At 37.6% G+C, this 27,881-nt stretch overlaps 1 protein-coding gene across 1 annotated transcript; it reads right to left on the reverse strand.

Annotated features, from left to right (window-relative positions):
• Positions 1 to 109: 109 nt before the first annotated feature.
• LOC124435418 (inactive histone-lysine N-methyltransferase 2E-like) lies at positions 110 to 27,865 on the reverse strand. Its single transcript, XM_046985353.1, has 21 exons — positions 27,501 to 27,865; positions 24,706 to 24,845; positions 23,308 to 23,517; positions 21,869 to 22,056; positions 20,851 to 21,038; positions 18,491 to 18,533; positions 17,704 to 17,749; positions 16,635 to 16,710; positions 16,215 to 16,289; positions 15,868 to 15,974; positions 14,447 to 14,555; positions 14,088 to 14,342; positions 13,071 to 13,255; positions 12,307 to 12,363; positions 10,408 to 10,636; positions 8,634 to 8,859; positions 7,619 to 7,764; positions 5,082 to 5,951; positions 3,891 to 4,248; positions 1,599 to 1,810; positions 110 to 870 (listed from the first exon to the last, which is right to left on the reverse strand). Exons 2-21 carry the CDS (start codon positions 24,765 to 24,767, stop codon positions 748 to 750), a joined length of 3,765 nt encoding a protein of 1,254 aa, XP_046841309.1. The 5' UTR covers positions 24,768 to 24,845; positions 27,501 to 27,865; the 3' UTR covers positions 110 to 747.
• Between the last annotated feature and the right edge of the window lie 16 nt (positions 27,866 to 27,881).

A 27,881-nucleotide genomic window follows, 5' to 3' on the forward strand; every position in this document is an offset into this window, starting at 1 on the left:
CAACTTCAATACGCTATCTTTTCTATCAAAGTAAGCAACGATAATATTCCTGTCTGAGAGCAGTCGTAAAACACATAAGCTTTTATCAAACAACAATACTTTAGAAACATTTATATGAAGTGTGTTGATTTAATTTAATTAAACAAGGCAAAACGAAGGCCGTTTAATCATTCCAACAAGATTAACAAACATCTATTATTATCTTGTCATATGTACAAGCAAAAGAGCGCACACAAAATTTCACGTTTGTAAACGCAACCAAATGTTTTCTCTGCAACAGCCACATTGGGGTCACGTGTTTTTCTTTTCACAACGAGATAACGCAGCCAATGTACACAGCTTTGAGCATTGATGAAAATATCGATGAAGATATAGAGAACTGAATAAACCGAATGAAAACCGAAGATGTTAACAAAGGACGGTGCGCTACTAGTAACATCTCGGTCAAGTAATTTGTTGCTAAAAGTTAACTGGAACTTTTCATAAGAGTTAACAACTCAGTGGGATTCACAGTTCGAGTAACGATGTGCGAATCGCCCGATAATAAGAACTACAATCGACACACAATGTACAATACAGACCCACGAATAACACGCAAAAAACACGAATGGCACGAATCACGCAAGAAGCATTGTGAACTATGCTCACAAACAGCCATTGTCAACCAACAGAAAATCAGAACGACACCACGAATAAAGACAATGTGAATGTGTTACGAATGCATTACTGCAAGGTTACGGGCGACAATCATTCGGTGATATGAGGACGTTGTGGTTGTTGGGAGACGTTTGGGGTGATCGACGTTCGACTTAGCGAGCGACCAAGACAGTCCGCTGGCATGACAGACGTCGGCACCGCCGCGTTCAAAACCTGACGCAAAAAAATGAAGATATTGATGAATTAGTGTCAACTAAATTGGTTGAAAAGTGATGTCAACAGTCAAGTGCCTTTATACGACACATAGTGAGTTCACTCAGGGTGATCGGATGTTATACATTGAATCTTGTTCTACTAAACTCTAATTCTCTCCAATCATAAGTGATCTGATGTTGAAACACGAATACTTTCAAATTCCAGTCAAGTGTCTCATTCGGGAGTGATAATGTTAAATTCAGAGTCCTTATTTATTCCTGTCCGGTGCCTCTATCAGGAGTGTCTAGACGGTGAAACTTCACTCCTTATGCACGTCAGCCAAATTGTAAGATCAAATGTAAGAGACAAATACTAAAGCCTTTCTTTCTATCCACCACCCGCGGAGACTAGGGGATGGGGAGGGCTTAAGTCCCCACAACAATTTTGAAAGATTTAAAATCTTACACCAAATCCCTTAAATCACACTTACATAACATAAATGTGATGTTAAATAATAACCATTTGAGAGACTTCTGTACTATACACGTACCAGCAGACGCACTAAACCTTTTGTGTGCAGGTTCCTGTGCACGTGGTCAAATTTTAAAAGTATACCAATAGGCATGCTCTAGAATCTCTCTAGAAATCTTATGATTTGAGGACAAACCCCCCCCCCCCAACATTTCATAACATGTCCGCCACTGCTATCTACCTGGAATTTTGAATACGAAAATCAAAAGAAGTACCTGTCTTCTTGACGATGGCTGTTCCGGTGTCATATTACCAACACTGGTTGGATGCTGGCCAATATAGGAGTAAGATGTCCCAGTGAGGGAAGAGACCATGTCGGAAGACGAAACGCCTATTGGTCTTGCCCCAGTTGGAATGTCGATGAGACTCGTACTAGAGGAAGGCTCGTTGTCGTCATCTTCGATATCCATAGCATCACTACTGTTGCCTAAAAGAACAAAGGAAAAATAGCTACGATCATTTACGAACTTTCCTCATTTGATATCGGTGAATTTTGCAACCTGTCGAATACTTTGAATGTGGGTTTATTAACAACTTCACGCGGGGTGAATGTCAATCGACACCAGTGATAAGGATGTATTTGAGGAGGGGTGCGAAGACCTTGCGTGAAGTGGTGCCGATTTCCTTACAAAACACTAACACAACCAAACAATTAACCAAAATCAACTGTGATAAGTGTTGTATAGAGCACACTTTAAAAATCTCCCAATCGTTAAACAAGGCTACAACATTAACTGTTTTTCCTCCGTTAAGCCCGCACTACAAAGGTAGCAAAATAAATCACCCCCCCCCCCTCTTTTTATCCCCTTCTCACGGCAAATTGAAAAACACCGGGAAGTCGACCTCACGATGAAATCACAACATAACACGAGTGCTCATATTCAATGATATAAAACTTTTAATTCCTGTGAAATTTACTATATTGCAAAAAGCAAAATAGGAAATTGCTTTGTGTTAAGATTTTAGACAAAACTTATCGTCATATGTCAAAGTTTTTCTCTAAGCTTTCCTCAGTTCAAACTTTCAAAATGCACTTATGCACGTTCTGAATTGGGCATGTTAATAAATAAAAATTAATATTGAAACATATGTAGGGTGAATTAGTATGGGCTGGCAATTTCGCACGAAAATTTATCTAATCTTACGGCGTGTTTTTAGTTTCCCCTTCAAGCAATTCACCACTTGAATAGTTGCAAAATAACATCACCCCACAAGGGGATAAATAGAGGAATAAGGTAATCCAACGAAAGACTCCCTCCCATAACAAAACCAACGTGGGTCACATTACTGATCAATGATCCTTTCTTGTAGATTTTCAAAAACGATACGAAATTCGGAGGGTCGTTTGAAGTTTCCTCGCGAAGGCTTTGGTAATCGAGTACAACGAATGATTTGACGTGTCTCTGACAGTTACATCACACTGTACGAATGATTAACGTAACAGCATGTGAACAGGGTCAGACATTTATCTCACTCCAGTTTAAATCGTTCATGAAAATCTCATGGAAGAAACGATTTTCAATGTTCGAAGGAGTGTTGTGATTAGGAAATGCTAGTAAGCATAGTTAACTTTAACGGTGTATAAGGTACAAAAAGTAAAATATGACAAGAAATTTCTTCAATATCAGCTAAGTTGACAAGAACAAGCTTACATATTTTCGGAAATATTTGCTGTCGTTACATCGCTCTAAGATTGAAATCACAACTCTACGAAAGAGAGTAAAATACACCACAGTTCAAAAGTTTAAGACCACCATGGGTAATTAAAAAAATAACAATAGTAAACGAGCATTTGTGTTCACGCAAAAATACGATAATGACCGCAAATGATGGTAAATATAATGTCCTTAACAATTTTACATTGACACATGACAAATGCTTAACGAACAAAGTTTCGCTAGCACTTTACTTTGTTTAAAAAAGTCGCCTCTTGCTTTTAAAATTGCAGCACAAATTCTAGCACTTGGTGTAAACGCTTTTGAAGAATTGCAATAGGCACCTTTTATTCCATTCAGACTTCATGTATCCTCGCAGTTCAGTTGTAATTTAGAGTAAATGAGCTCTAGTGTAAGACGTAAAGCTTTGGTCGCGTTATCTTGGTGTGGCCAGTGATGTAATATATCGCTAAATTGCACTTGGGCTGATAAAGAAATACAAAATCGTTTTGTTGACATGTTAACCTATGTCCTATGTATGGCGTGTTTAATTAGTCGTTTCTGTTCATGTTTAAACGACACCGAAAGTGGCTTTAAACTTTTTGGCCTGTAGCGTATGTTTATAAATCTTCTTTAATATTAACTGAAACGAAAGTCAAAGATGGTGGCGATAAGTTAATGAAATATTTATCTTGCCCGGTCGACGCGGCTTTTTTCGAGTTGGTAAACATCCTTCGAAACCGAATGTTCTTCGTTATTTGAGAAATTTCATAATTTATCACAAACAAACGCGTTAAAATAGAAATTTACCGGAAGCCTCTTCGAGCAAGCAAACAATAAGTCTTTACTTACCAATGGAGGTTCTCTCGATGATTTCTTTCTCACCAGGTCTCTCATTATTGAAACGACTTCCATCGTCAGGGCTCACTGGTTCAATCATCACCCCATTTGTACTACTACTCACGCCCGTCGTTCCGTGCATCAAAGTACTCCCACATCCAGTATGATTCATATTTACACCTAAACTTGGAGAGCAACGCTCCACCGCAGATGACACAGAATTGCTGTTGATGGCCATAGCACTGGCCGAATCAATGACACGTGATAAACTCGTCGTAGCAACGTCACATGTGATGGCCGATCCGGTTATATCTCTTTTAATCGCCGATCCTGTGGTTCGTTTGCGATTGAGATATTCAGATAAAGACACCTACGATCAAACAATGTAAATAGCTTCAGATGACCTTAAAACATGTTCTTGAAGAGAGCATGGGCAAATGTTCCGTAATTCCTATCCCGAATGGTCTGCTAGCCAAAAAGGCTCGTGGTTTTATGGGTCATAACTGGACATTTACAAAATACATAGGTATGTATTTCATGGCACAGCAGCATTTTCTAATCAACTACCTACAGTTTACTTGACGACTTCTTCGCAAAAGCGAAGATGATGCGGTCGTGAGGTCAGTTTATTTCACACATGAATTTCGCGCGCTAAATATACATTTAAAATGCTACAAAAGTTCGATTCTACCATGGAAAATGCGACCGAAGAATTTATTCCACCTTGGCAAATGCAAAGTAAATCGTTTGAACCCGCGAGTATCGTTACATGTTTGTGGATGTATATCGTCCAGGTTAATATACTCCTGCGAAGGACTGTTGCTGTTGACTGACGTTTCGACAACCTTACTGGTAGACATCTTTAGAGTTGAGAGTGGGGAGTAAAAGTCTGGTTCGCCGTATTTGTTGTCTGGTTCCTACGTCATCGCATCGTGTGTGCAGGAAATTTGTAGGTGTGTTGATGTCAATAGTGTATTCTCATCGTGGATTGGTCTAAAGTAATGTTACACACTACCATGGAAAATACAACCCAAAAATCTACACTACCAATAGAAAATACTAACAAAAGTATCCAATGCACCATGGAAAAAAATACCACGAAAGTACGTATTCAAGCACGAAAAATACTACGAAAATACCTATTCTACCATAGAAAATTACCAAAGTACCAGAAATTTTCAAACCCAATCATGACTTACAGACCTTTTTCTTGCCACCAGGCGTTGTTTGTGTCGTGCTCACCACTCCCAATCCATCTGTGACACCTACATCATCGCTTGTCACATTTACAGTACTATTGTTCGTGCGTTGCATCGGCGTAAGAAGAGACGCCTCCCGATTAACTTCCGAACTACTTCCGACGTGATCTCCTACATTTATTAGTTCCGTTTTTTGTGTATTACTATTAGACGATACAAGGTCCGTTTTAACATCATCTGTCGAGCTGATGCTTAATACACTACTTCGCTCAAAATTTGCCTCATCACTTCCACCACTGAGTCGACGCGAAATAACTTCGTCACTTCCGGTGACGTGCGGCCGTGCGGTGTCTTTGCTAATAGTTTCTTGAGTCACCATAGAAACGGAAGTTTGATGATTCGATACGACCACAGCCGTAACGGTTGACGTACTCGTATCAGACGATACTGATGTTAACGGCGATGACGTATTAATTGACGACACATCTGATGATGTTGCTAACTGAGATGATACAACGTTCGTTGAAATGACTGAAGACGATTCCAGTGACGTCATAGCTAACTGTGATGTCACAGGTGACATGGCAGACACAGTTAACAACTTCGTAGTGGAGATAGTTTCGACGCTATTAGAGCTAGCGCACTCACTGCTCGGCGAAACATGATTTTCGTCAAGCGGGGAGGCCAATAACGAGTTTTGCACACGATTCTTGTATTCCATCAATTTACGTCGTTTGAACGGAAGAGGAAATGACGTAGACGAAAATGACCTCTTCGAGATTAGACTCGGTCTATACACGCTTGTCGTGATCGTTTCGTAAGCAGGCGGTGTCTTGTTACATGGTTGTTGGTTTCCGTACTGTAGCAACCAGCGCTAAAACGATATGAGAAAGATTTTAGTCATTGAACACCTATCTCGTGGTGGATGCAGTGGGGGTAACGAAAGATGGCTGGCCCTTGTTGACTGTTGTAATGGATTCACTGATTTTTCTGCAAATTTTTTATTTATCAAAAATGTATCGTTTTTTAACTTTCGGGCAAGAAGCTCGAAGCCGATTTCCTCACTTGCTTAACCCTTAACAAGCGCTACGACACCGGGTGGATGCAATCTGGAAACATCCACTCAATTTCGAAAGACATAAAATAATGCCTCACAACAATCACTATGGAATCTTGCGTTCTTATGCTATAACGAAATGTTGCCATTATATTTGCTGAAAAGCAAATCGTCAGGAAATTGCACAATTTAAAAAATTAAATCGTGAATTGTGAAAATTAAATTGTTGGACAAAATGTCGCAGCTGGTGATAGCTATTTTCTATCCAAAGGGTTTCAGTATGAATTTGAGAAAAATTTTGCATGAAGACGCACTCCGAGATCACGTATGAAGTCCAAAAAATTTAATGAAAAAAGTTTTTCCCACAATATGAAATATATTGAATGAATTAATACCATTGGGTCTTGGGCGTTATTTCTTAGCAATATGAGATTTGAGCTGTTCAAACAAAAAAAAAACATGGAAAATGCAACCCAAGTATCTCCACTACCATCCGTGCAAGGTTAAAGTAAACTAGCAAAGTAAACTTATCGTGCAACTGATGTATGCTAAAAACTAGAACGCTCTTGGGCAACCTGGGATAAGTATGTTGAAATGGAGATGCTTGCAAGAACCAACTACAATCCACATCCGTAGTCAATGAAATCTTCCATAAGCTATCATCTCAATAATCTTATTGTTTAATGTAAACCGAGGACAAATTGATATTCATGTGTCTGATGTTTCCTTTAGCCCAAATACTGAACTTATAACTTTCACATTGCAAAACTCTGATTATCTATATAATGACACTCCTACAAATTACATTTTAGTTTCCTTTATCGAGAACTTTAATGAACTTTTTCAAAAACCTCAAACTACAGTTTATTATAACTTGCCAAATGAGACTAGACTAATTAATAGATAGTTTCTCGGATGAAAAAAAGTCAAAGTTATTGTATAGCTAACTTGCAAGAAAAAAGTTATACAATTTAGATGTCATGGTTTAAAAGTTCCCGCGATATCTGGATGGATTCTACCACCTTAAATAAAGTGCAGATGTTAACTGTTTTGTTGATTAAGGGACTGTTTACTTGAGCTATACGGGAAGGGTTTAGCCTGCCTGAAAGGGCGTATTTTACCTCTGTTTTAAAAGCAAGTTCTAGCCCCGCATCAAGAGCCTAGCTTGCACAGTGAGTTTTGGCGCTGAATAAAAAATCAAACGGCTGGAAAAAACAAAAATAGTTGTGGCTTTTTATATTTTTTTCGATTTCTTTGTGACTAAGCTCAAGTTCATGCTTTTTCTTGCGGTCATTGCTAAAAAGCGATGCCTTATTGCATGCGTATTCGCATTAAATTTTCAGCCCTACAGGAAGGCTAGCCCTGCCTGTTGCGTTTACATGGACAATTTTCAGCCATACATGGCGAGATCTCGTGTAAATAATAGCGAGACCTCCGCTGGTAGGGAGCTGGCCCACCTCTAATGTAAACAGCGACAGACTCACCTTTTTCAACGTCGTACTGGCGGGATTGCTGATGTTTAATGCTGAGCTGAGACCTGAAGAGGAGATCAAGCTGCCTGTGGGAGAAGCAAGATGATGGCGAGAAAACATTTCCGGCATATCTGCACATTCGGAATGCGTCGGTGAGGCTAAAAGATTAAAAAAAAGAATACTTAATTACTTTCAATGAATTGTTTTCCCTTAATTATCACTCGTTTAAATCTCCGATCAATAATTAAAATGAAATCTTAAAACCGAGGTATGTCTGAACGAGCAGTGAGTCAATGGCATTGTCGAAATCACTCATTCACCGATGATTTAAATTATAACAACACGAACGTATGATATAAATAGATATCTATCGAAATATTATCATATGATCGACTTTATAATATTGATAAATATTTCTGAAAAAACAGCCGACAAATATTTCCACCTAGAATATTATTAGTGCGCTCTTTCGAACTCGGCAAATTTTAAAGTTAAGGATCTTTGGAACAATGACCCAGAACCCAATCTACTCGATAACAGATTCAATAGTAAATATTGTATAGTTACGAGTAAGGCAAGCAGACTTCAAGGCTAAACTGACGACATTTACGAGTACATTCTGTTTCGTCTGCGTTGATGACAGTTGATGGTCTTGGCTTTGATCTTTCAAATTTTTGATAGGATTCGTTCTTCAACTGGTTTTTAAATTGGGGTTTTACATTTGTACCACCTTTCAAGATGGCGTTATCACTTTGACAGGGTTGTCAAACATCTATGGGATCATAGGCGTATTAGACGGGGGAAGAGAGCAGCAGTAGCCCGCCCCTCCCCCCCCAAAAAAAAATATATATATATTGAGCAGACAAAGCCAGTCGAGCATTATTTTCAAGAAAGTTGGACAATTTAGGTCATTTGAGATAGAAAATGTTCCCAATGACCCTCTAAAAATGTTGGCTCCGTACACCCAAGTATGGGATTGAGTTCTGAATCATTGCTTTGGAATTACTATAAACACCAAACGACATACCGTATGTGGAATGAGAAGGGCTCGGGGAGTAAACAGGTTCAGATCTTGGAGATGCGTTGCCATTAATAACGGCGTGCAGTTGATTCAATCGCTCATAAGTAGACTCGCCGATGTCAATCCGAGATTCGAACGACGACTTCATCGGAATGGGATAGCCCAATGATGCCTCTAAGGACGGATCATTTCGAGAAGCATCAACGTTTGACGACAGATCAGTCATTGAACCCTACAAAGGAAAGAGGAAAATTAAAATGATTCTACCTTAAACAATCAACATATAAGGTGCAGTAAAATAAGTATACTCTTCGTGAGCCTTGGAAAAAGTTATCTAATATAAAACACGCGCGGAATAAGCTAAAACCTTCAAAGAACTTTAGCGTTCTCTGGCCTACAAGTGCAACAAACTGCTAGAACTTTTCAATTGAAATTGAATTTATGAATTGATAGCTTGTAGCAACACAGTTCATATGTTGACTTTCCGATGAGTAATTTGTGTGCGACAGGCCCGTTTAGAAGGACTTTTAAAACAGTTCACTCACTTGCAAACAAAAATTTCAGTGCCGGCTGTACCAGAGAACGTTAAAGTACTTATAACCACTGAACACTTTTGCTTATTCCGCGCTTGTCTTGTTTTAAAGAACTTTTTCCCAAGGTATACTTTTTAATATACACCTAATACAAAAATTTCTAAGTCCAAACTAATTTTTTCCCTCAATATTATAACATTACGTGCAGAAATAATCACCACCTTAGAGACCTTCATCCAAAGCTTATTCTAAAATGTACAAAATCTGCGTCTGAGGAAACAATAATTCCCCTTGGACGTGAGGCAGCACCTTTTCGTGAATGAAAAACCGTGTAGAGCAGTCGAAAGTTTTGCTTCAATAAACGCTTCTACGACGAAGTTTATACAAAAACTCGAGGCAAAAATTCTCTTCTTTAATAGTCTAACGTATCGGTGAAAAAATTCAATTTTGTCAAATCGACATCTTGTTATGGCGGTTTTAAAGTTACTTTTTAATGGTCTTTTTCCTTCGTGGCATGCAGTCCGAGTCAAGCCAAATTCTGACGTCATCCAAGGTAGTTGGTACATATATCTAACTTATAGCGAGGATTTCCTTACATGACGTCATAAAAGTACGTCGTACCCATTGAACTAAAATACATGGAACGCTACCTGTAATAAAAATCTAATAATTTTTTGAAGCCAAATTTTACACCCAGACACGCGTGTGTAGTCAATCAATTTTCAGAACTCGAAACACTGCACACGCGTGTCTGGGTGTAATCTCGCGTATCAGGGTGTAAGATTTGGCTTCGATTAATTGCTTTAGGTAGCGTTCCATGTATTTTAGTTCAATGGTCGTACCAGTCTTTCTACGGCGGACAAGGTCCTTAAAAAAGAGCATTTTCGCAAACTTTAAACAGCCATAAAAATGCAACGATTTGATTTAACTTAAAAACTCTTCTCACCAATACGTTGGAAATCACACCTAAATTTAATATCGCAATTGAAAATTCTTGCTGAAATGGGCACTTTAACACTATTGACAATGACCATATAACTATATCGGCGATAACTATTATTACGACATCATTATATATCGCGAGTTGAAAGCGATGATTTTAAACCAATGGGTAACGATATGAGACTTGCGCCTTTAAAACAGCCTAATAACTTGAACACGAAGATAACAAACAGTAACTTCAAAACAAAACCAAAAATGTATTGAGTTCGGATTAAGCTAAAGCACAGAATGGACGCGCAACAAACCTTTTTAAACTTGGGGAATTTAAAAGACTTCTCGTGTGTCGTTTCGGAATAGTGTTGCTCATCCTGATGTTCTTCCATGGCGTTCACATAAGGTGTCGTAGGTGTCGAGGCCGTACTACTGAAGTGATCTTCGGGAGAGAGTGGCTCGGATGAACAGCTCGTTAAACGGTGCTGTCCACGTCGTAGCGCATGTATCTTACGTTGATGCCGCTGACTCAAACCTTGTTTCCTGTATTGAAAAATTAGAATTTGTAGATCACTGATATGTATAATAAACTGGATAAAGCATCCGCGTATACATAAAATATAGTAAGGTTTCCTGGCTTATTTGTAAACGTTTCATCGGTATCGCTTTGCAGCAATTTTGTAATACAAAGTTACGCATATTACAGAAAAACTTCAATCAAATATAGAAAGAATGACCTGTAAAGGAATATATAGGAAAGTGGGACAGATAAAACCTTTTCAACAACAGCCAAATTCCGGCTTTATTTTTCACACTAGATAGGTTATCCAGTCTAACATACAGTCCAATATAAAAATACACGCGTAAATCTGATAAAGAAGACGATGAATCCCGGAAACAGATCAAGCAATATATATATTACCACAGACAGTTCATCAACTAAGGCAGACTACATCCAATGGCGACAAGTTGTATAATTCTACATACCGAACCAAACTGAATGATTTCAAAATAGCCAATTTGTGCATGGAATTGAACATTTTAACCAAACAGTAGTGAAATTTTACTATAAATATGATTCTAACACGATGTTTTGTAATTTAATCCTAGGTCATAAGCTTGTAGTTTCAAATTTTATGGAATAGCTCAACAGAAACACTTAAGTTAAGTTAGTTAAACCATATTCTTAATTTGTGGTAACTACATTTAGTTTTCTATTTATGCATGCGAAGCGATATTTTTTATTTCCAGCAAATTGATTGGCTGCCTCAGCGGGGAGCTTTTTACGATATCTTGCCCATGGGCCAAAAGTGATATTGTTTTCGCAATGTATTTGTTGACGAAGTGAAATTAAATTTTAAAATTGATTTAAGAGGGGTGTAAATTGTCGGACGAGTAAGCAAAGTCTATTCAGATGAAAGTTATCAAAGCTAAAGTGAATTTTAATAGCCAGACGAAGCTAAGTTTGTGGAAAAAATCCAAGTGTAGTCTCAACCATTGGTCTCAACATATTTTTTTCGCAATGTATTTGTTTACAAAGTGAAATGTGAATTTACAAAAGTGATTTAAAGCGATGTAAATTGTTCGACGAGAAAGCAAAGTGTAATCAAATGAAAGTTTTCATAGCAAGAGTGAATTTTACAATCCAGACGAAGAGAAGTTTGTAGAAAGCAATCCAGTTATAGTCTCATCATAAACTTGCAACGGCCATTTTACAACGCAAATTTCTTCATAACAAAAATACATAAGTAAATATGTTCAGACCTCGTAAAAATATTTTTTCCGTACGGACCTCCTAGCCAATAAATAACATATGTATTTTACAAATAGTAAATTAGTACATATGCTATTACATACTATCAATGTGAAACTAAATGATTAAAGGTAAAGATTAAAGATGTATAAGTCCGTAAAACGTACTCGAGCGTATTTAAGAAAACTAGAATGCGTTAAAATTACGAAGTAGTCGCGCATGCTTATTGAGACAATGACGTCACTCGTGCAATCATTGGTACAGGTAATAGTATGGATCGAGGACAATTACGGGCAAACATGCACGAGTGACTTTTTTTAAAAAAACTGCGGCGAAATAGCGCGAGTCCGAAGGACAGTGCATTTACACTTTTCCAAATACTTATAAACTGCACTACAACCAACCAATCAGAGTCGAGAAATATTTCAAAGTACATTATTATAGTAGTAACATATTCTACCTTATTCCTTTTGACGCCTTTGATGGCGTTTCACCGTTTATTTCATCCAGATGATTTCTAAATGGCAAAACACAAATTTTTAATGGTTTAGTTCGGACAATTTAACTCAGATAATTTCCTGGTGTGGATTATTTACTCAGAGCAAACTCAGCATGGTGAGCACAAAGCTGTAATGAAAATTGGTGCACTTTTCAAGGACTTTCAAGGACATATTTTGAAAAATTTAAGGACGAGGAAAACTTTGGATGGCACACAAAGCACAAATAAAATGAGAAATCGTTAAAACATCAAAATTTAAACAAAAGAACTTTTGAATTACGGCATTCAACATCGCGTCGCTTCAGAACGACCTCACAGCCAGTAAATAACATATAAAGTATATATACGTTTCGACAACCTTAGCGGTAGTCATTTTCAGAGTCAAATGAGGAGTAAAAGTCAGGTTAGCCGTATTTGCTGTCTGGTTCATACGCCCTCGAATTGTGTGTAGAACGAGACAACATGAGCCAGGTATGAACCAGACAATAAATACGACGAACCAGACTATTTTTCCTCACTTCACTCTGAAGATGACTACTACTAAGGTGGTCGAAAAGTCAGTCAACATAAATATCAACAGTCTTCTCAGGACTCTACTAACCTGAACGATCTACATCTACAAACATCTAACGATGCTTCCGGGTTTCCCACCATGCTACAAGGCTACCAACCATTCATTTTACATATAAATATATATTGTTGTTTATGTAGTTGAACTGTCTTACCGTTGAGTAAGTATACCAGTAGTTCGACTACCCGTCTCTCTTGTAATGCCACCATGTTGTTTCTTCTTCTTTTTATTTTCCATCTTCTCGAACTGCCGCATAATTTGCTGCATCTTTCTGTCTTCGCGTGACATTTTTGCACGATTTCGTTTCGCGTTTTGATCGCCATCCGAGTCGCTATCCATCTGAAAGAGCAGACAAAAATACATCGTATTTATATGGCGTAAAGTGATCATAAAATGGGCATTAAAACACCACGTATTGTCAGACAATGTATAGTAAGGAAAGACCTCTGTTCACACAGCATAAAATGACCCAGGTTCGACTCAGCTTGATATCAAACCGTTCTAGTTTATTACTAAACGCTGCAAAACAGTGTCGAACCAGGGTTAGTCGTTGCTAATTTTACACATGCCACCTTGTACGATTACCACCCATCAACCGTTGCTCGTTTTTTACAGTTTCGTCACTTTATGCCGCCATATTTCTGCTACATTTCAGCATCTAAGCTTCATCACAACGTTCGGTCTGGTAAAGTTATTCGGACGCAGTGGTGACAGAAAAATGGCCAGGTTGTTAAAAGCCAGTGGACAAGATCGACTCTTAAGAAAAAATGTTGGCTGGTCGTTCTAGGACAGCAACTTGCCTCTCATGAAGTCTTACGATGCGAGAACCCTGGCCGCGCTATGCCACATTCCCACTTTCAATGAAGAATTCTCCTCCTCCAATAACAGCTAACCGTGATTCACCCCAAGTTTGTGTTAATGATATAAAGACAAGCTAGAGTTGGCCTACGCTGAGTGAATAGGGCTAATACTCAGTTACACAAAGTAATATATTTCACAACGTGGAATGAGATGATAAACATTGAGACTATGTGAAAGCTAATTTCAAACTCACATCTGAATACAACGTTCAGGTTTCAAAGATGGCCTTTGCTGAAGTTCAGAACACCCTTCAGGCACAAATGAAATAGCAACCCTCCCCCACCCACCAACAAATCAGATAAGCGCTCACATGATTGCTTTGACTGCTATCCAAACAGCCGAGCTCATCTTTACTACTTCGATAACCGTTTGCCTGCTCCACGCGTTGGATCATCCTGTTGTGTTTTAACACTTCGCAGTTCTCCTGAGCGCATGCGCATTCCAACTGGCGGCGATAGTCTTCGAAAGGGAACTCGAACGCCAGCGTCACTTCTGCCCCCTTTCCAAGCGGTGTTATGGAAACGACAATTAGGTGGGGCTTGCCCTCCAAAATAACATGACCAACCTTGGGAAATATTAGAGAATCAAGTAAGAAACAAAGTCATTTAACATCGCTGCACAGCACGTTGGTTGCCATGAACTAAAATCGAAGGAAGTGAGATCTCTTACCTCAGCAGTCGGTGAACAAGACCTGCGAATGAAACGAGCGTCGTTGCCATATTCGGAGAAATCCATCACAAGTCCAAGACGAAGATAATGCATTATATATGGATCACATCTGAAATGATAAAGACGAGTAAAAATCATTTAAATACATATATCCAACCTGCAGCATATTCTGCAAGAACACTTTGTTCTGCTATGGAAATATTGTCTGCCCCGTCAGTGTGACCAGACTAGGTAATTTTTATTACCAGATCCGCTCTGGTGAGCTTAGACTGCCCCACCTGCTTTAAATAATTGCGACATTTGGAGCAGGGGGAGGCATTCCGCACAGATCAACGTATTTTTGATAGTAAATTATTTATGCATAGTAGCATAGTAAAACCACAGTATAGGAAACAAATAGTGGTCTCACTTAAAAGAGCAAATGGCTGCTGTATATTCAATAAGTTTACTAGCTGCGATTCGCCAGCTCACTACTCCTATTGGTCGAAAAATGCAACTTAATGGCTGCAACTATGCTAATCGCATGCGTAATAAAATAAGCCATAGACAAATTTTTTCAATAGAGTGAAAGTACTGTTTTTTTCCATACTGTGATAAAACTTTCTACAAATGAACGTATTTGATATAGGTAATTTAACTGAACTTGACGAGAAACATACAAATTATAGCTAAAACAGTATTTTTTAAATGACCGAACTAAACTATAAGGAATCAACAAACCTCGCGAGATAACCAACCTAACTTTGTTTTGCAAAAGACTTCATCAACACTTTTGAGACCTCGTGAAAATATTTTTTCCGTACGGACCTCCCCAGTCGGTAAATAACATATACACATAAGTATATTTTATTCTGTGATATGGTCATGTATTGCACATTTTAATTGTAATTTCTAAATTAATTAATTCTGATCTATAATATTGAATTTCACACCTCGAGTCAAGCATATAAACATTAAATGCCAAACGCCTCAGGTCAAGCGTGTGAACATTGAATGCCAAACTAAATAAAGTCGATCATCGTCATCATCATCATCATCAAATATTGCCTGTCGCACACTTTGTGAACATACATGAATAATTTACTATCAAAAATGCATTTATCTGCGCAGAATGCCTCTCTCCCACTCCAAATGTAGCAATTATTGAATCAGGTGGGGCTGTCTAAGCTCACCAGAGCAGATCTGGTAATAAAAATTACCAAGTCTGGTCACATTGGTCGCACAGTTTAGCGCACTCACATACATCTCAGAGTTTTCAATATTATTTAACAGAGCAAGACGAGAAACTACGTTGTTAAGATTATAATTTTGGAGTTATCTAACATGCCATTGATGTAGATCTAGCTCAAGAGTGCAACTCACTAAAGATCTATGAAATAGATGCATGATCTCCTGAATGTAACAGCTATTCATATACTTACCTGGCAAAAACAGGATGATCTTCCTTGAATTTTGATTCTAACATCAGCTTTCCTTTGCATTCGAGAATAAACTGTTGCTTATTCAGGTCGCCGGTCAACACAACTCCCTGAAATTAGTGACAATTCCAGCTGCTAATTTGGACACAATTTTGCAAGCACGGGGGAGGGGTAAGAGATTGAAAATGCTTTTATGCTGATTCAATTCCCTCGCCAAGTGGGGGGCGGGGGTCAGTATGTGCAATAACGCAACGCTCCATGTGAGAGACTTGTAACTTGAATGTAAAATTTGAATGTAATATTTCAGGGTAAATTTCAACGAGCATTGCTGCAAAAACATGCAATTTTACCTTTTTATTCCTTTGAACGTCTACGACTTTACACAATTGTTCAGTTTTCATGTTCATGTTAAGATTGAAGCTTGGCTGTGGAGAAATGCAAAATATTATCATCGACAAGTCCATTTACAGGCTAAAACGTACGTTCTTCGAAGAGGCCAAAGATCGCATATTTATGATATAGATCATGCAATTTACCGCTGTGCACACGTCAGTGGGGTAGCCAGTTCACAAGTTTGGTCGCGTTATGTAAATGTTTAGGTGTTCACTTGCAGTAAACACAATAGATTTCTAAAGAAATGATCAATGCTATAATGATCTGAAATTTCTATAACACGACCAAAGTTGCGTATTGGCTAAGCCACAGCCACACATGCAATAATTCGAGGTCAAAAAAATCTGTTGTGATACGAGATATAGGACTTAACAAACCTCAATAGGTGGGAATGATTGATTCATCAATTCTCCAATATACTCTGTCTTATCGGCTTCTTCGTACAATGCACGACTGTCAAAATGGGAACAACAATAGGCTTAGATTACGTTCACACGATAGCGGTACTTAACTCTACCGGTATAGTTTCAAATCGTTTCGAACTGTTCACACGATACCGTCAGAGTTTAGCTCTGTTTTGGTGTTGTGTTCACACTACTCCTGATTAATGCTGCCTTTCTGTTTATTTGAGTTATATCTATTTGAAGTCTATCTCCTTTTGCTGACAATATCAATCGCCGCCACGATTGTGTTCGATTATTTTATCGCGTCATTTTTAGCAGAGAAAAAAGTTTCGCCAAACCACAATGAAACTCATATGGTTGCGTGTTCACGTAACGGAAACGGCATAGTTTCATACCGTTTTCAAACTGTTACGGATCGTACCGTTTTCGAACAATTACGGTTAACGTTTAAGTCTTTTCCAATAGTACTTTAGTCATACGTAAAAAGGCAAAATCTTGAAAGCTTAAAACGTTAACACGAGAATTTGTTGTCTCAAAAAATTATCTTTAAACGTTCTTTGGTGTAATTTATGCATGAAATTAATTTGAATCTGGGAGTGTCGTTACAAGCGAGTTTGTAGATGTAGGTAAGTGGAGTCTTGAGAAAGACTGTCGGTGTTGATGACAACCTTAGCAGTAGCCATCTTCAGAGTTAAGTGAGAGCTACAAGTACAAGTTGTTCCTCATTTAACACTACCTTTAGGTGGTGGAAAAGTCAGTCAACATCAACACTGACAGTCCCTCTCAAGACTCCTCTAACCTGAACAGTCAACATCAACACTGACAGTCCCTCTCAAGACTCCTCTAACCTGGACAGTCAACATCAACACTGACAGTCCCTCTCAAGACTCCTCTAACCTGGACGGTCTACATCTACAAACATGTAATTTTTGTGTATTGTCAAAAACCGACTTCGACCGAGCTCAAATGAAGTTGACCGGAGACATTTCGGCAATTATTTTGAGCGCTGAACATATCGTGAATTTTATCGAGTGGGACTTACTCGGGGAATGGTGCTATATTCCAAGGTCCATTCGCATCTTCATCGACTAAACAAGAGAAAATACAGACAGTTGATTAAATAAAAGTAGATACTGCTTTTTTATTGGCTTAAGAAGGGCAGGATTTTTTGTAAAACAAGATTTGCCAAAATATCAATATCTTTATCAATTCTTCAATATGATAAAGACTAATCAACTTATTACGGATTACTCAAAAATAAAACGGGTATATCAGCGCAATTCTATCAAAAGTGACAAAATTAAGAGATCTAAAGCCATCCGTTCAGTTATAAAGAAACTACGATCAAACTACAAAGGCCATCATTGTCACGCTACGCATATCAAAACTCGACTACTTGTAGCACAAAGTCATTAAAAATGAGCACTGCTAGTCGCGAGAATGTCAGATTCACATGCAGTTTATATAACAGGTTTCACTCTTCTTCATTACCTCACGTCTTGGTAGCAGGTAGGGCGTTCGCCATTTGTTTCAGTATACACCTCGATTAATCGCCCGCTAATTTCGTCTAAACTGCCGATAAATTCAGGCTTGACAAAACAAATACGACAATAAAAGGGAAAATTATCACTCCATGATAAGCATGTACATTAGTTCACCTTTCATTAGGTTTTTTGTAAGTGAGCCGACAGTCATACGAAACGCGAATCGTTGGGCAGTAGAAAATAGGCGACCATTTTGTAAAATGCATTTTCGAGGTCATCATATATCAAATTTCCTGGAATCTCCGCTCCAATAATGTACATTTCACAAAAATATAAACAACTTACCGGGAATTGCATCGTTGTTTGGCATGTGCTTCTTTTTCCGTCGCTGTTTAAAATAAAACAATGAGAATATATAAATGATGTTTGAAAAACCGTTACATGAAATTCATAAAAAACCCGCAGTTGAAACAACTATCTTCCCTGGGAACTCACATATATAACGACACCTCGATTTGCACTAACCCTACATATGGCTCTCTTAGTTTTTTCTTTTATTCTCATTTCATCATTCATTTGGACGCCTTACATTTCGCCTTCTGAACGTTTCACAAACGAGAACATGTCAACAGAAACTTCTCATAGTAATTTTAGTTTCGTATCGCTATTGACTTAATATACTATCGAGTCAAAATTCAAATTATTCACATGTTATGCGTCCATTTGCCGCTTACTACTGACTACATGGAGTACTAGTTGACTAACAACGAAAACTTCGTCAATTATGACTTGTTAAGCAAAATAAGGAAAATCCAAAAGAAAAAGAACATAAAAGCAGAAACTCCTTCGGCTGCAACACGAAGCGATACTTGAAAGAAGAATACATTTTTGATTTAATAGAAGTTGTTATAAATCCAACGAGTACATATTTTATAGACAACCAACCATCTTGCCACTAGGAAAGAGCTAGGTAAACAGATACCAACTTGAAGTTTCACGCACCGAAGTCTCCGATCGGAGTTATAACCCACTGATAGGAGAACGACAGATGATAAACATTTCCCAGAATTCGCTTTAATTCTGTGAAGGCAAAGAAATGGCCAAGACGCCCGTGAAGTTTATACGGAAAAAAGAATTGTGTGATTGATTATTAAGAACGAAATAGTTTTACAAGTGTATGCATGTACATGAATGTATATGCAAGTACACCAGACTATTGCTTGATATAAAGTCAATATTTTCTAAGTTACTTAAATAAAACTAAGGCATGGGTTGTACGATGTAAAGTTGTCTTGATTGGAATTTATTACTCACTAGAGGCGGATTCAACAAGTTTCAAGCAATAGTTGATTCAGTTACGCTCAAGAGCAATAAATTGATTAAACTCCGTGAAGTCGGAGCTACGATGCGAGAAAACCGTTTTGTGCCAAGTTCGGCACCACATGGCAAAAAAAAGATTTTAGAAATTTTTTCTTATCAGTTAATTTACTATGTCCACGTCTATTCTAACAGAATTAGAGCAACCTTTATATAATAAGAAGTTTTAAACGGCAAACATTCTTACAAAGCACCAACAAGATCCCACACCATCTTTCACGCACCCGATAGCAGCAGCCTTGAACAACACAACGGAAGAATGGCATTAACGTAGATCATATATTGTCTATCTCTTAATTATGGCATTTTAATATCCTATCACGTTATCTCGAAGATACTGTCAAGATGATAAAGTCACAGCTGTTAAATCGCTTTCAATATGGAGAATTTTAATGAAGAAGTAAAAATTGAAGTCATATTAACACGTAACGAAGTCAACATTGAAATCATCCGTGAACTTTCCGTAAAAAGAAAAACCAAGAGGTTAACACCTTTACTCGGTATTACAAAAAAATCAGACATTTAAACAATTTTTTCAAATGTTTTAATGAAACATGAATGCATTAAAAATTTTAAAAAGTTGTCGTTTACGTGAAATGCCTGATTTCAATCGTGCTGCTACGAAAGTATGGAAATATTATTTTTTTCGACTTGGCACAAAAATACGATGGGAAAGCTTCCCTTGTCGACTTCCGAACATTGGAAAAGTTAGCTATGAACAGAAAGTATGTATGCATTAAAAAATTTTAAAAAAAGTTGTCGTTTACGTTAGATGTCTGATTTCAATAGTGCTGCTACGAAATTATGGAAATATTACAAAGAATTGGGAAACATTGACGTAGCCAAGTTGTTGATTTAGTCCGCCATGCAATTTCCCCATGTTTACTCACAATGAAAACAATAGACATCCAAAGAAATTAATCAATAATGTTCATGATTAATGCAAAGCACAACTTTCTTGTGGGATAGCTACATGCGCAGCACGTCTTAACTTGTGGGATAACTACATACAGCTACAAGCATAGCACGACTTATCTCACAAGATAGGTACATGCACAGCACAACTTACTTATGGGATAGCTACATGCATAGCACGACTTAACTTACAGGCTAGCTACATGCATAGCACGACTTAACTTACAGGATAGCTACATGCATAGCACAAGTTAATTTACAGGATAGCTACATGCATAGCACGACTTAACTTACAGGATAGCTACGTGCACAGCACGACTTACATTACGGGATAGCTCCATGCATAGCGTAACTTCACTTGCGGTATAGCAGCGCTGTGGAAAACATTTGAATACAGTGTATCTAACCCTGACCTTTCTTTTGCTGTGTTTCATTTCCTTCTGGTGCATTTTACGCGTCGATTCTCGTTTCTTCCTCTTGCCTTTGGTCACTAGATTTTCCTTCATCAACGACGACGCTGAATTTGGCGGCAATGGAACACGTGATGAAACGTTGTCACTGTCATGTTCGCTAACGTCACCGTCTTCTTCGTCTTCCAATTCTGAATGAATACACAACGTACACATCGGTAAGCATTAAAACAACTTCTAAGAGGTTTTGTGAGTGAATGTTTGGTTCTCCTAATTCATCCAAACAGTTTTCGGTTGTAGGTTTTTAAAAGAACCGTGACAGCACAATAAGAACCGCTCTCAAAACTGTGACCTATCGTGATTGCGTCAAATCGTCCTGGACCAAAGTCAAAAAGAATTTAGCTGGAAGTTGTAGAGGTAAAGGTGTGAAGGTTTGTTTTGAGTGTGACTAATAGCACTGTAGAAGGAATATATACCACAAGAACAGTGGCGGACATTGTGGAGGTGGTAGTGTTGTGACACGCCCAGCTTTTGTGAAATATGTATGAAAATTCTGTCCATAAACGGAAAGGAGACAAAGAAAATCAGTTCGGCTAAAATTTTGTGCTTCTGTATGAAATAAAGACACTGCAAGGGTCTGCCCCAGAACGTAGAGCCAGGCCCCCTTCCCAGTTTTATGAGCGCTCCTGCGCAGCTCGGTGCAGTATATTTAATTAGAATACTTGCTGCAGTAATCCAGACATTGCACCATTCCTACTGGTGAAAAAAAAAACAATTCATAATCAATTGTATCAAAAATAAGATATGCGTGATGGAAAAAAAGTTCAATGGAGAACGGCCCTTTAGTACATTCTTTGTTCTGCGCTATACAATACAGAATCAAAATTTTCCTCAGTACGTCAAAATAAACCCAACGACGTCGCTAGCTGAAGAAGAGCAACTCGTGTGTTCTTTGTCTCATTTTAGTTGCTTGAACTATAAGAACGGCGATGAAAGATAATTCCTACAAGCCTTCCTTTACCTGACATATCTCTAGTCTTCTTCAATTGTATTTGAAACGCTCGCTCTCTATCCAATTGTCTGGGATCACACAGGTCACAGAGGTACGTGTCGGGTACACTGTTGCTCTTGATCCCTACACATTCCACGTGCTGCCACGCACTACATTTATCACAACAGATCATGTAACCATCATCGTGTTTGAAACCGCTAAAATATATAGTTCAACCATTGTTAATGAAAAAACATGTTCGCTCTCAGAAAGGTTATCGCAAATACACGAAAGGGATAGGCTAAAACCATTGAACTAAAATACATGGAACGCTACCGCTGTAATACAAAACCCTAATAATTTTTTGCAGCCGTGATTACACCCAGACACACGTATGCAGTGAATAAATTTAAACTTGGCTTCAATTATTTGCTTCAGATAGCGTTCCATGTACTATAATTCAATGGCTAAAACTTGGATATATGAATTTCGCCATTGATAAAGTACCCTTTCTAGCAAAAATAATTTATTGGCGTCACACCAATGAAACTAAGGACAATTTCCAGCGTATAAATGATAAAATTTACAATTTGGAGAAATCGTTCTCTTGTAACTACGATTTATACTTGGCTTTCAATGGACTTTGTCCTTCGTCACATGAAGTCTGGGTTGAGCCCCATTCTGAAGTCATTCGAAGGTAGGTGGCATATAAATGATGAGTCCCTTAAATGACGTCACAAAAAGAAAAAAGTCGTGACGGACAAGATTCATCAATCAGAAAGAGCATTTTTGCCCACTATACATCGCTATTAACCAGGAGCGATTTGATTAAATTAAAAAAACATTTCACAGATACGCTGGAAATCGCACGCAGTTTTAATAACTCCAGCAAAATTTTTTGTTGGTAGGGATACTTTAACGAGTCTTTCTTACGTAGCTAACGAAGATGCAGGTCTTTACGGAGAAACATCGGACCGATTGACCTGAAACGAAGTTCCCTTTCCTTTCTGGTCTTTGCTCTTTTGCAAAGACTGACTTCCAATCCTTCACTTTTCATCAGTAAAAAATATATCCTTTGTAATTGATGTCTGTTTACGAGATTCATTTAGATCTAGTTGTAAAATTGTGCAAAATGAACTACCGGTCCATGGCGGGAAAATAATGGACGGACAAAATAGTTACTTATAGCCCATCAAAGCACGCTATTTCTCCGGAAGTGATGTTGCCATATGACAATTTTCCTACAAGGAGCCTTATCTCGATATTGCCAGCAAAGGGTTAAGTCAAAATTGACACTTTTGTGCTTTACTGCTTTCACACAATGTTTTCAATACCTAATGAACAATTTTAACCACCATTATTAACAATTACCCTGGAAAAATTCTTTTGTGGCAAATAAAAATGACCCCTCCCTCCCTCCCCTAAAAAAACTGACATACAAATTTTAAAATTTCTTCAGGAATTCTCACCAAATACATCTGGTAAAGCCTTCATCTTCATTGGCAGTATCAACTTCCTCTGCAGGATGATCGGGGCTACATGAATCTGGTGGAGTGAGTGGTTTACCGTAGTTATGGTCAGAATATGGGATGTGATTCCTTACACCTGGTAGTCGAATCAATGAATTTGGCATTGGCTTTCCACAATTAGGCACAATAGGTGACTCAATTGGTTTCCGACTACAAAAATATTAAAAAAGTATTATACATAACATGCTATAATACATGCTATACATACGTAGTACATTTTATCTTTCCTGGTAGCGTAACAAGTATTTGTTTGAGCAGTGTAAATTCAATAACAAAGAGACTTGCAGAGCACAGGAACATCTACTATAACACTTACTGTATAAATAACCTAACATAACATAATGAGAAATTGTGACTTCTCAGGCACCAAAACAAAATCATAACCACAAGATGGTATGATTTGGTTTTTGACACTAAGTTTACTTAACTTGACACTGATAGGATCTCTCATATAATTGGGATAGGTAACAGTATATTTACGAGTGCAATTACAGATATATATGCACAAGTAAGACTGAAATGAAATACAGGAAAAGATAGCTATTCGCAGTCTTCAAAACCCTCAGGAGTTCATGTTTAACAGTAATTGCACAAGAAACTACGCTATTACTTAATAATATAATTTGAGATATTTCTTGACTGTGCCGTCTAACTCGATTTCTCTTAGTTACTCTTTATCGCTTCGGAAAAGCCTTGTTACATGGCCTTACTGTCAAAAACTTTCATGCAAAAAACAAAATTTCCTGTTTTGTTTTTATTCTTACCATTTTTTTTAATTCTTGAATTTCAAACAATTGCAATTGTGGAAATCTTTGTTTACTTACAACTACTGCCATGGGTTTTTTTTAATCGAAAGAAGTTTGTTTGGCTTTTGCTGCTTTTCAGCCAATCAGGAAACAGTATTTACAGTGCAATTACAGATTTTCAACAGTGCAATTACACATTTTCACAGTGCAATTACAGATAAACTGCACTGCAATCAGCCAATGACAATTGAGAAATATCTCAATGTATATTATTAAGCAACATTGCAATTGTTATTAAATTTCAAACAAGAAGTTCCTTTTAATATTCTGAAAGGAACTTCTACATTAATCTTAACATGAGAGTAAGAAAAGGCAACTAGTAATGTATCCATAATTCCATAATTGGGATGCCAGACGATAGGGAAGGATACTAAATTCTAACACACTGGTATTGATGTGGATAATTGAAAAAAAATTTCAGACCCTGATTCAAGAACCTTCCTTTTTTGCAACACTCAGATGTTCATGCCAACTTGCTAATGTTTAAATGAATAAACAAAATGAAAAGACCATGCATAGATCTGATACTTACTCTGAGCCTGCAGCCATTGTCAAGCACGCTTGAGCATTTTCACCAAAAGCATCACCATTCATTTTCTATTCTTGATAAACGTGATGGTTGTGCGAGGCAGCAAAGTGGATGCACCAACCATGCTATATGCTACATTCATGCTAATAATAAATCAAAGGTAATATTAGTAATAAACGGAACAAGTCATCCATAATTGTCATACATGCTTTTTACAACTTATCACTCCATAGAATGAAATTAAATTTTGATTTTGAATCAAATCTATGCGAAAGTTTGCGCGTAAGGTTTGCAATTTGAATGACTTTATATGTGAGAAAGTTTGAAACAAACAGATATCGATAGTAAATTCCAGTCAAAGTAACGAAGGTCTGGATATTTGTAAGCAATTCTTACAAAAATGTAAGATTTTATTTCGACTCCTAATTCTATGAGTGCCTAAAGTTTAACGTGATATGCATCCAGTAAATGTTACAAATCGCAATTTTTGAAACATAAAAATGAGTTGCAAATTTGCCAAACGTTGTAGCATAATTACATCTCAAACGCGGCAGGTTTCTCGTTTACAAAAGTCAATGTTTCCATTATTGCGAATTTTAAAAATAAATGCCTTGCATTATCAAGATTTTGTCACGCTCTAATATCTCAATTGACGGGAAACGAGGCGCCGAAAAGAAGGGAAAATGCACTCGAAGGTAAACAAGTTCAAGAAACGGGCAGGAAAGGGAGGACATGTCGTTTAGCGTCTAGCAATTCAACAAAGCAACCTGCGAATCATGTCGTCGAACAAAAATACAGAAATATTGCATCATTTTTAGCGTCATTGTAAACTGATATGCATTTACATAAAATATTTGTCATATTTCAATATCCGGCGTAAACGTCGGCAAGAACAAGCAATTGGAACAAAAATGTAGAGATTAGACATACGTAAAAACGAGTTGCTTCTTTTTTTAGATGAATAAAAACGATCACAAGATAATTTTCGTGTAATCCTTGGCACTTTGTAATGAGCGAAGTGCTCGCCATATCAATTTTGCTTAAACTTCATCAAACCATATGCTTTTCAAAACGTGTTTAGTTACGAGTATTCAAAGTGCTTTCATGTGACAGTCGAAGGTATGAACTATGCTTTACAAAATAAGCCTTCTTGAGCGAACTAAAAAAAAAGTATTTTCGGGAAGATATTGAAAACCGAGATCATATCATTTTTGAACTCAAATATTTTGCAAGATGGAAAGTTAGGCAAAAACATAGCCTTCGCTAAGTCGCTTATATATTCAAAATGGCGCGAGGTTTCCGCAAGCGCTTCATTAAGAAAAATATCGCTTTTACAAAGTTCCTCGTTGTCGTCGTTCACTTCTGTTAAAGCATAAAGTATGGATCGATTTAACGAGGCTAGTAGGGTCAAGAATAACACAACGATAACATCCAAGAAATCAAAATACGTTTTCAAATGGTTAGTCTCAAATGATTATTAAAAGGGAGGCGACAAGAAAAGTACATATATATTGCAAGAATCTTGATCGATATCAGCGATGATGCCACATGAACGAGGGCAATTTTACATTCAATTAAAACGTAAAAGCGATTCGTTATCCGAAACTTATCCGTTCGTGAAGACTACAATTGAAAAACAGAGAGATCTTATCTCGAAAATGATTGCAAATTTGCATGTCGAAATTGTTATAACAACCGAGGGATTTGTACAATTTTCGCGGTTGCAGGACGCGTTACTTTCCCATCAACAAAGTTCCTATTCGATAAATTTGCCAACAAAAGACTCGCTTTTATGTAAATAGAAAATCACACATGTTGCGGGGTCATCTTCGACGGGCAATATATAAATGATTCTCGATATTAACGCAACATTTATAAAATACAGCTTTGACAGAGAAAACGACATAGTATCATTTTGAAACAAAAAATCGGGCAGGTTCTTTTTGCCACAAAACTTAGCCACTGGTCATCACACTGAGCTATAATCATAGATAACGCTACCCGCGGAGGGAACCGAATATGGCTCAAAGATTATTACGATTAAAAACATCCAAAATTCGACTATGCACTCTCAAAATCGCTACTTTTTTCCTCAAAACACGAGAATATTTTGTCGCAATACTTGCACAACCCATAACATGTCGAACACGACAAGTTTTACTTTTCTGATCGATACGAATTTCAAAACACGACGAGTTGTCGTCGTTCACAAATCAGGCAATCTATTTCCCACTAAATTGCTAAATGGATAACATGTTTTCACGTATAGCAATACGAATTGTACTCGACTCCAGCGAGAGCAATTAATACCATTCCTAACAAGCACAAAAACACGTCCATATGTGGTCTGAAAACGCCATTGCCTTCCGTCATTTCAAATAAAGGTCGTTGTCGATTTGAAAAATGTGTGGCTAAAAAACAACTTCGCTCGGACAGTAAATTCTAGTGAAAACTAAGACACAGACTTTACTCCAAACCTAATTCGTGAGCGTTTCGATATAGGTATTTTCCTAACGAACAAAACGCATAAGCAGCATTCAATCGGTCGACGTCCTTGCGGTCGCATTTTGGCCACAACAGACAGCTAACTAATATCTACATTTTGTCCACACAATCGCTCGTTTCTCGTCGAATAAATCAGGAAAATACAACATTATTCTTTAAATCGCGGCAATAGCTACAAACCTGAAGGGAATGGTATATAATATGGACAAAGCGTAGGCGAATGTGCCAAGATTTACAAGAGAAACACCTCAACTTTGAAAAATACAATAACAATTTCACACAACACAACTAACCTTCAGAAAACTAGCAGAATTGCAGGGAAATTATTCCTCATTGAAAGTTTTGTTGACAGCATAGAACAGTACACAAATTTCCAAAAAACGTATAATATAGTCCCAAGGAAGTTCAATACATTGCACCTTATTTTTTATGGACAAATTTCAAAATACAGCCTAAAACACTGACGTATACTCAACGCCTCGTTGCCAGTGATAGTAAAAAGTAAAATGGCGGCGCATATCCCCAGTCCTTCACGTGGCTCCTGCGTGGCATTTAACGTTTATTTGTGCGAGAGTCTCGCGTGAAAAGGAATTGATGACAACTGAAAGATGCTTGGATAACAATTGAGATATCTGAGCAAAAAGCATGAAATTTTCTTCCTCGATTTGCATCAC

This window comes from Xenia sp. Carnegie-2017, unplaced genomic scaffold, assembly GCF_021976095.1.
Source record: "Xenia sp. Carnegie-2017 unplaced genomic scaffold, XeniaSp_v1 HiC_scaffold_14, whole genome shotgun sequence".
Lineage (NCBI taxonomy): Eukaryota > Metazoa > Cnidaria > Anthozoa > Malacalcyonacea > Xeniidae > Xenia > Xenia sp. Carnegie-2017.

Excerpts from the sequence above, each read along its gene's own strand:
- LOC124435418 (XM_046985353.1), bottom strand. The coding sequence starts at position 24,767 with ATGAATGGTGATGCTTTTGGTGAAAATGCTCAAGCGTGCTTGACAATG. Across the intron at positions 22,057-23,307 it reads GGCTTTACCAGATGTATTTG|CGGTTTCAAACACGATGATG; the intron begins GTGAGAATTCCT and ends TATATATTTTAG. Across the intron at positions 15,975-16,214 it reads ACGTTCAAAGGAATAAAAAG|GGAGTTGTGTTGACCGGCGA; the intron begins GTAAAATTGCAT and ends CACTAATTTCAG.